General features: G+C 46.8%; 2 protein-coding genes across 2 annotated transcripts; both read left to right on the forward strand.

Annotated features, from left to right (window-relative positions):
* Nucleotides 1-1,019: 1,019 nt before the first annotated feature.
* On the forward strand, nucleotides 1,020-5,468 carry LOC123121422 (probable acyl-activating enzyme 17, peroxisomal). Its single transcript, XM_044541389.1, has 14 exons — nucleotides 1,020-1,379; nucleotides 1,469-1,598; nucleotides 1,701-1,951; nucleotides 2,058-2,262; nucleotides 2,386-2,426; nucleotides 2,509-2,634; nucleotides 2,753-2,826; nucleotides 3,007-3,227; nucleotides 3,597-3,691; nucleotides 3,806-4,022; nucleotides 4,438-4,563; nucleotides 4,639-4,737; nucleotides 4,821-5,030; nucleotides 5,167-5,468. Exons 1-14 carry the CDS (start codon nucleotides 1,117-1,119, stop codon nucleotides 5,272-5,274), a joined length of 2,166 nt encoding a protein of 721 aa, XP_044397324.1. The 5' UTR covers nucleotides 1,020-1,116; the 3' UTR covers nucleotides 5,275-5,468.
* A 2,409-nt stretch (nucleotides 5,469-7,877) lies between these two features.
* Nucleotides 7,878-8,557, forward strand: LOC123121423 (uncharacterized). Its single transcript, XM_044541390.1, has one exon. The coding sequence runs from the start codon at nucleotides 7,894-7,896 to the stop codon at nucleotides 8,329-8,331; it is 438 nt and encodes a 145-aa protein (XP_044397325.1). The 5' UTR covers nucleotides 7,878-7,893; the 3' UTR covers nucleotides 8,332-8,557.
* The last annotated feature ends 785 nt before the right edge of the window (nucleotides 8,558-9,342 follow it).

The following is a 9,342-nucleotide window of genomic DNA, read 5'->3' on the forward strand; positions in this document are numbered from 1 at the left end:
GGGTATCTCTTCTAGACATGTTGGAGCGTCCAATTACAAGCTAGAAAACGATGATACATTGTGTTTGGCATGGATTAGTGCCTCTCTTGATGCATGTAGTTTGCACCGATCAAACTAAGGACACCTTTTGGAGGCGGATTGATGAGCGTTTTCAACGCAATGTGAAGATTCTCTCCAACCAAACACAAGGTTCGGTTCGAGGTTTCCAGAGTATAATTCTAAACTGTTGCAACCAGTTGTGTGGTTGTGTTGATCAGATTGAATGCCCCCTCCGAGTGGAGTGCTAGTAGGGGAGCATTCCAATACATCCAAGCACTACACAAACAAAAAATCGGGAAGAATGGCAACAATCTCTTTACTTTGTTGCATTGTTGGGAAATGAGAAGTGGTCGAGACGGAATTGAAAATTACACCAAAGGACGGGATTAAGCATGTCCTCTTCCATTGGATCTTGATGGTGATGAAGAGCTTGAGTTTTTTTTGCGGGGTAGCTTGAGGTTGATAATGGTGATGAGAGAGATAGAAGTCTCACTCCAAGACAAAGAGGCCCAATAGGAGGAGCGCACAACGAAGACTTTTGCGAGATTTTACCCATATGTAATACAACGATGAACTATTTTCGATGCTATTTTCACATAACTATTGCGCAATATGATTTGAGTTCACATTCAAAACGTAAAATTTAACATTTGAAATGTTGTTAATTAATCGTGATTTTGCACTAGATGTGAAAACATAGTTGAAAGATTTGAGAGTTTGCCAGAGTAGAAGGAATCGGGGAGTCCGTGCGCAAGGACGGAACTTGTTGAAAAGGGAGCCTGAAATCGAAAGGCGGAACGCATGTCCAGATCAGACCAAACTCTCAAAACAAAAAAGAGCAGATAACCCGACAAGTTTTTTTTTTTTTTTTGAGTAAATAACCCGACAAGCTAAGCGCCCACTTCCGTGTCATCCCATCTCATCTCCCCTCATCCCGTCCCCGTCGGTAGGTCGCTCGCCCGTTCGGTACACCCGCCCCGCCCCGCCCCGCCCGCGAGTTCCCTCGTCTCCACGCATCTAGCGGGAAGCACCAACCAGTAGCAGCATCAGTAGCAGCAGCTCGAGCGCGCGCAAGGCATGGCCGCGGCGGCGCACAAGCCCCTGGCCGCGATCACCGCCGACGACCTCGCCGCGGCGGGGGCGCCGGAGCCCGCCGCGCTCCACTCGGCGGTCCGCGGCGCGCTCGGCGCCGCCAGCGGTCGCGGGCCCGCCGCGGTGTGGGGGGAGCTCTCGCGGGGCGTGCTTCGCCCGGGGGTGCCCTTCGCCGTCCACCGGATGCTCTACTACGGCTGCTACGCCGGGTCCCCGTCCACCACGCCGCCCGCATGGACGCCCGACCCGTGAGAGCTCCCGCCTCCCCGATCGAATACCTTGCCGAGGCTCGCTCGCTCGCTTGCTCTAACGTCTTGGGGATTCTTCGTGTTTGCAGCGAGGAGGCCGCCCTGACCAATGTTGGCCGCGTCCTGGAGGCGCGCGGGAGTGAGATCATCGGCGAAGCGTACAAGGACCCAGTCACCAGCTTCCGGGACTTCCACAAGTTCTCCAACGAGAATCCAGAGGTGACCAGAGATTTTACTTCTCCTCCATGATATCACTGTTACCTGCTAAGCTTGCAGAAGTGGACTTACAGCTTCAGTTTGGTTTCTGTGTTTCAAGAGCAGGCATATTGGAAGATGGTCTTCGAGGAGATGGGCATCACATTCAGCGTGGCCCCATCTTGCATCTTGCGTGACAGTGATGCTTACCCCGGTGGCGAGTGGTTGCCAGGGGCTGTGCTGAATGCTGCTGCGAACTGCCTGACTGCTAAACCCGGAAGGACTTCCAGCGACGTTGCAATTGTGTGGAGGGATGAGGGGAAGGATTCCGAGCCCCTCAACTTTGTGACTGTGGAGGAATTGAGGAAAAAAGTTTGGTAATGATATACTTTTCTAAAGATGACTAGTTCTGATCATATAACTTTGCTTGCTTCATTGAAATCTAACTCCAGAAGTGCTTCTTCTCACTTCTGTCTAGAGTAGCCTCGTGGCAAATGCGCTCGATGCACTTAATCTGGCAAAGGGATCTGCTATTGCAATTGACATGCCTATGAATGTGAATGCCGTTGTTATCTACCTCGCGATCGTGTTAGCGGGATACATTGTTGTCTCGATTGCAGACAGCTTTGCTGCACCTGCAATATCGACGAGGCTGAAGATATCAGAGGCGAAAGCAATTTTCACCCAGGTATTTAGTTAATCTGTACATGCTCTGTAATTGTCTAATATTATGCTTAATTTCTGAAATGTGTTTGTGCTTCAATATATAAAGGTGATGTTCTGGCAATATTGATAGTCTTTTGCTTGCCAGGATTGCATCCTTCGTGATGACAAGGAGCTGCCATTGTATAGGTGTGTTATTCAAGTGCAGAGAGCATTGATCTTAAATTCACAATCAGAATATATTTCTCATACATCAGTTTTTGTTCTACAGTAGAGTTGTGGAGGCCAAAGCCCCTATGGCTATCGTGATCCCTGCAAGGGGATCCACACCGATAAAAGGACTCCGTACTGATGACCTTTCATGGGAAGATTTTCTTGGAAGGGCTGATCGTACCACGTATGATGTTACTTTCTCACTATGCCTTTCCTATGCTAACTGGCTAGTGTTCATTCTGCTGAATGATTCCCCCACCCCCCTCTGTAACTAGATTGCACTAATACGACCAAAATTGCAGGGCTGGTATTTATACCGCAGTTGAGCAACCTGCCTACCAGTTCAGTAATATCCTATTTTCATCAGGGACCACAGGTGACCTTTAATTTTGATATCTAGTGATTTGTTTGTCAGTCCTAGTATAAATTTTCTATGTACAACTACCGTCATGTCTATTATTTACATTAACATGCAGCATCATATCCTCGCTACCTATTAGTGGATTATGAGTTGATTCAGTTTCTATTCAAACTTCTGACAGCTTCTCGTGTTCAGGTGAGCCAAAGGCGATTCCTTGGACGCATTTGACCCCTCTTAAGGCAGCTGCTGATGGATGGTGTCACATGGATATTCGTAAAGGTGATGTTGTTGCGTGGCCTACAAACCTTGGTTGGATGATGGGTCCCTGGCTTGTCTATGCCTCGCTATTGAATGGAGCATCCATGGCGCTGTATAATGGCTCCCCGAATAGTTCAGGTTTTGCGAAGTTTGTACAGGTAAAGATAGTTACATACATAGTTTTTTTTTTTGAAAGAGTTACATACATAGTTGATGATTCAATTTCGCAGTGTGTTGAAAAGCCGTATGTGTATTTTATTATCTCAGTTATGTTCATTTGGGAACTCAGTACTAATATCTTAATACATTTGGGTACTCAGTACACACAGTAACAGCTGTTTGACATTACTTATGCACTCATGCCTTATTAGGAAAATTCAGTCCTTCAAGGAAGAGGATTGTTATGCGTACGAAACTTCTTGTGTTTTCTGTTGCACTGAGCAATATTGATCTGCACCGTCTGTTATTAATTAAAATAGTGATTTATATCCGTTCTGCTCCTTACTGTTTATTTTATTGACTTGCAGGATGCTAAGGTGACAATGCTCGGAGTGGTACCCAGCATTGTTCGTACATGGAAAAATACGGATTGTACTGCGGGATTTGATTGGTCAAACATCAGGTAATTTCTGGATTAGTTGACCCTCTACGCCTTCTTTTTTGTGTTGTAACTTGCATAAGGGAAATAGTATGCTGATGCCATCTAGTTTGTCACTGGTACCGTTCATCTATGCAGATGCTTTAGCTCAACTGGGGAGGCATCAAGTGTGGATGATTATTTGTGGCTGATGGGAAGAGCTTGCTACAAACCAGTAATTGAGTACTGTGGTGGCACAGAAATTGGTGGTGGATTTATTACTGGATCCCTGTTGCAACCTCAAGCACTGTCAGCATTCAGTACACCTGCCATGGGTTGTAACCTGTTTATTCTTGACAGCAATGGGAATCCCTTGGTAAGTGTCAGCATGGAATTCTTTGAAGCATTTTTGTTCCTTTAAGAAATTTATGATCACATTTTCCCTACCAATATACTCATACATCGCAACTCATACATCAGTTTCATGTTGCCACCAAATGCTACTTTCCTATCACTTGCACATTCTTTCACAAACCCATATACTCCCTCCGTTCCCAAATATTTGTCTTTCTAGACATTTCAAATGGACTACAATATACGGATGTATGTAGACATATTTTAGAGTGTAGATTCATTCATTTTGCTCCGTATGTAGTCACTTGTTGAAATCTCTAGGAAGACAAATATTTGGGAACGGAGGGAGTAGATGGTTGTTTGTTGTAGACTCTAGCCCCGTCCATTAACTCGTCTCAGCCAGCCTAATGTCGGTGCATTTCTTCTAAACTTTACAGCCACATGATTCTGCTGGTATTGGAGAACTTGCGCTCGATCCAACATTATTTGGGTCATCAACGACACTGCTAAATGCTGATCATCATGAGGTGTACTTCAGTGGAATGCCAGAATGGAATGCGAAAGTATGTATTATCTGCCCTTGGTTTCTTGGTATGATCCTCAAAGGTTGAGAACTAACCGCATGACTGCATAAGCAGGTCCTCCGGAGGCATGGCGATGAATTTGAACGTACCGCAGATGGATATTACAGGGCTCATGGGCGTGCAGATGATACAATGAACCTTGGTGGCATTAAGGTAAAAATGTTGTAACACACAACTCATCTGCCAAATCACAGCTTTAGTCGGTTCATCCACTGATTTTGTATCACCGGTTTCAGGTCAGTTCCATCGAGATTGAGAGGATCTGCAACAGGGTGAATGATGCCATTCTTGAAACGGCGGCTATTGGGGTTCCGCCTGTAGGGGGCGGCCCCGAACAGTTGACCATAGCCGTCGTATTCAAAGATCAAAGTCCGCAAGCAGAAGATTTGAACCAACTGAAACTAATGTTCAACTCTGCTCTGAAGAAATTGAATCCTCTTTTCAAGGTGCTTCGACTGTTCCGCTTGAACTGCTCATTGTCAACTTACCTTTTTAGGAAATTTTGATAGAATATCATGTTATACTTTGCCTACAGTGAAATCACTTGCTACTCTGTTCCTTCCTGACCCCCTTCATATGCAGGTTTCATCGGTGGTTGTGGTGCCATCGCTCCCTCGAACCGCCTCAAACAAGGTCATGAGGAGAGTCCTACGCAAGGAGTTCACCCAGGCAAAGCACTCTAAAATCTAGTAGACGTTAGGAAGTGTATACTACACCTATTAAAAATTTCAGGGAATTGCACACCAAACAGTGAGGCTAATTCACATTGGTCTGGCATTGCAGATAAGGTACTAATAAAGCATGATTGCTAGTCATGTACTGTTTTGTTTTCATAATGAAGAAATTATCATTGGCGGTATTTAGCCTAGCAGGGTTTGTTATTATCTGGTCTTGCGCCTTTGGGTATGGTGATCTTTTTTTTTTTCTTTTTTGCGAAAATAACTTCTGATCTATTCATCAACTGTCAAGGTAGTACAAAAAACACTAGAAGTGAAAAATACATCTAGGTCCGTAAACCACCTAGCGAAGACTACTAGCAAAGTAGCACTGGAGCGAGCTGAAGATGCGTCGTCGTCTTCGCCCCTTTCTCATCGGAGCCGGGCAAACCTTATTGTAGTATACAATTGGGTATGGTGATCTTCTTGAAGAGATCATCTTGGAAGCATAGGTGGGGTTGTGGGTGACGATCGGCAGGGTGTGGATTGTGGTGGTGGACCGTACTGGCGCATGTCTCCTTCCACTTGGCCAACAGCTCCCTCTCTTCGCGATGATGGTTCCAAGCCCTCGACGATGGTGCTCTCAAGGTGAGGTGGGTACGACGAGGTGTTGTGCTCCCAGGCCCAATAGAGGCAAGCCCTATGGTCATTCCAGCGCCTCCTTTTGGGGTTGTGGCGGCAGTTTCCATCCAGGCCCTAGAGTGAGCGTTTTCACCGCTCGAGGGTGCGGCGCCCTTCTATGCAGGGTGAGGTGGCTCCTTTCGCTGATGTAACTGGATAGTGTTGATGTACCTGACCGGTCCCAGCAGTAGTTTTCATCCAGGGCCTAGGGTGAGCGTTTTCACTGCTCGAGGGTGCGGCACCCTTCTATACAGTGTGAGGGGGCTCTTTTTGCTAATGTAACTGGCTAGCGTTGTTGTGCCGGTGATGGCGATGGCATGACCTACCTTGACGGCTAGTCCCCCTCTCGAGATGGCCTCTATCTCTTTGCTTCGGTTCTCGGATCACGGGCGAGGGTTTGATGATTCCAAGCAATGCTTCTCTTTTCTAATTTTGTCTGTTTGTTATTATGTGTTGTTGTTCCTCAGCACACTCATGTTGTTTTCATTTTTGTTGTTGTGCTATGTGGTGTGGTGTGGTGTTGTTCTTGTCTATGTAAGGGTGTCATTAGTTTAACACCGGGCCTCGGGTCTTAGTTCTAAAAAAAGGCAAGACTTACTCCAACTCATTATTCGGTCTTGTTAAAACTTGGAAGGCCATTATGGTTCTGTTAGAGTAAATGCATAAGGTAAAAAAAACCTCATTTTATATAAAAGAAAAATGGACGGTTGTTCTTATGAAATCAATGGTCTAAAATCCACCTCAATGACCCGATAAATGTGTCCCTTCTTATGAAATGGAAGTGCGCAAAAAAAAAACTATTCCATCCAAAATCCACCTACTCAACGATCAAGAAAAGTCTCTAGGTTAAAATGTAAAAGATTTACGTACCCTGATCCAGACTTCTCCTCGCGTATAAAAGACTTGCCTTGGGCTCCCTCCTATAAATACAACAAAGAAGCTATCTCGACAAGGGTGAAGCCATGCCCAAGATGACATCATTTTCGTGTTGCCATAGCTCCCAAAAAAACATGTGTGAAGATTGTGTGGAGATCCTGTCGCCACCCTAGAGTAGTAGATGTCAGGCACCACCTTTCCAAGACCGAGGAGCCTCGGGCAGGTACCCAATCCGCTTTCCCATGGTGCCACACCATGCGTGCCAGGACACATCCTACCATCTAATGATTGGTGCTTTCATCATGCGGGTCACAAAAAGTGCACGTTAGTTGATGAGAAAGACTAGGTCGTGCTAGTCGTCAAAAGTTTGACATCTGTTTCGCGACACAAGCCAAATGAAGAAGTGACAACCTAGCGGCGCACGAGAGTTGCATGTTGTCTCATACGCTAGAGCATCCACTACTACAATGAAAAACTCATGATGTGCGGTTCTTGATGAGTAGACGCCATTCCTCTCTTCTCCCATCTCCATCGAAGCTCATCGGGGACTCTTTTTTTTGGACTTAAGCATTAGAAAGTCGTGCATGCTCAAGTTCGGCCCAATGTGGGAGATCCAATAGCCGTCATTAAGAGCCTCGGCCATGATGTGCTTCATCTTGGCCCTTGAGAAGATGCCTTCGAAGAGGTCAGGAAAAACTCTTAGGCCATCCATGTCCAACGATGGCCGCCATTGCCGCCTCAAGCAACGACCTAGACTTGGCAGCAACCTAGTCGACGTCAAGCCGTCTCCAAGGCTACCAGAGATCCAACCCTTGAGCCATAACCAACCATCCATTGCACAAAGACAAAGCCAAGTTAGGATGCATGCAAGGGGAATTACTTCTATTTGGTAAAAGTTGAGAGAGATAAATGTGCAATTAAAGACTACTTATGGACACCTGTCACCGCGAGGGCGAGCCCCACAGGTGGGGACACTTGTCAGCCAGCAGCGACCTTCGGCCGGCTCCGGTGGCTTCCACGCGCTCCCTACCGGAAATGAACAGTGTTGGCCAACGTGATCCCCGGCGGAGGAGAGTAACGGCACCCAGCGCAGCCCATGCACGCATCCATCCATACGAGCCCCATCCCACCACCACCGCCGTCTCTTCCGCCCGAAGGAAACTGCATCCCCAGTAATCAGCAAGCGCATTTAAACGGATATATACATGTGAACCTGAGCGGCGCTCTCTATCTATCTATTTATCCCATCGTCATCCCCGTAGATTTCCCAACCCACAACTTGGAGGCGGCGGCGATGGGGAAGCTGGCAAGGCTCGTCGACGGCATCAAGACGAGGCTGATCAGGAAGAAGCAGGGGGGGGATCAGGAGGAGGCGTCGGCGGCGTGCTACGACAAGGTGGGCAAGACGGAGAGCATGCGGGTGGAGATCAGGAGCCGCCGCGCGCAGGAGCTCATCGCCAAGAACCTCGCCGCCGCCGACTCCATCAGCCACGGCGGCGCCAAGAAGGCCAAGAAGCGCTTCTTCGCCTTCTGACCCACCGGAATCGGAACCTCCGTCTCTCCATCGATGTATCCTTGTGGCAAGCAAGACCGATCAATCCCCGGTCTTGTCTCCCCCGTGTCGTGTGATGATTCATTAGTTGCTCGATTAGCTCCCTGCCTGCAGTTGATCATCATGTACTGCAAATATGACTATCTCCTCTAAGATTAAGATGTAATCCATGCATGTGCTGTTCTCTGAGCTCTGACATATATCTGTATGTTGTTCGCCTTCATCTCTGAGATTTCATATACTGTTATGTTGTTTTTGGAAGATGAACAGTATAAATGGTGCAAAAGGGTAAACAGGCTGCGCCACGAATAAAACGTACAGGCTGTGCTGCAACTCACGGCGCAGCAACAGTTTTATGGTGCGGAAATTGACAATTATTGTTGCAGCAAAGTATGAGCTCTAGAACAACAAAACTGAGGGTATATCCAGTTTGGATTGCAGGATTTTTGTTGAAACTATAGGGATATACTCAATTCTTAAGGGGGTGTTTCGTTCAGAAGTCCTAGGACTTTTTCTAGTCCCAGGGACTAATCAAAAAAGACTCTTTAGTAGAGTCTTTTTCTAGTCCCTGCAGAAAAAGTCCCTCCCGTTTGGTTCCTAGGGACTTTTTAGGGATTTTTTCTAGTCTCTGGGACTAAAAAGTCCCTGAACCAAACACCCTCTAATTAATTTTGCCCCAGGATTACCATACCATATTTGGCTAGCCAAAATTTTGGTCAAACTTTTTCTAGTCCATGAGTTAGCGAACATTAACGCCTTGTTCGGCAATCCACCGACTCCCGGAATCTGCGGAGCGAGGAAACTGCAGCTCCGCCCGCTCCGGGGGTGAAGTTGTGGAGCGGAGTGATTCCGAACAGCGCGTAATTAGCAAAAAAAAAAGAACTAAAGTTGGCAAACAAATTGACATGCCAATAAATTGGCAGTTATATCGAAACAAACACCAAAATTTGGGTCATGGACGAGTTTTTTGGTAGGATAAGCTTTGGCCACCAT

This window comes from Triticum aestivum, chromosome 5D (genome assembly GCF_018294505.1).
Source record: "Triticum aestivum cultivar Chinese Spring chromosome 5D, IWGSC CS RefSeq v2.1, whole genome shotgun sequence".
Taxonomy (NCBI): Eukaryota; Viridiplantae; Streptophyta; class Magnoliopsida; order Poales; family Poaceae; genus Triticum; species Triticum aestivum.

Bases quoted from the DNA above. Each gene is read 5' to 3' on its own strand.
- LOC123121422 (XM_044541389.1), top strand. From the start codon at position 1,117: ATGGCCGCGGCGGCGCACAAGCCCCTGGCCGCGATCACCGCCGACGAC. The intron at 2,263-2,385 runs GTATTTAGTTAA...TTTGCTTGCCAG, and splicing joins CGAAAGCAATTTTCACCCAG to GATTGCATCCTTCGTGATGA. The intron at 4,738-4,820 runs GTAAAAATGTTG...CACCGGTTTCAG, and splicing joins TGAACCTTGGTGGCATTAAG to GTCAGTTCCATCGAGATTGA.
- LOC123121423 (XM_044541390.1), top strand. From the start codon at position 7,894: ATGCACGCATCCATCCATACGAGCCCCATCCCACCACCACCGCCGTCT.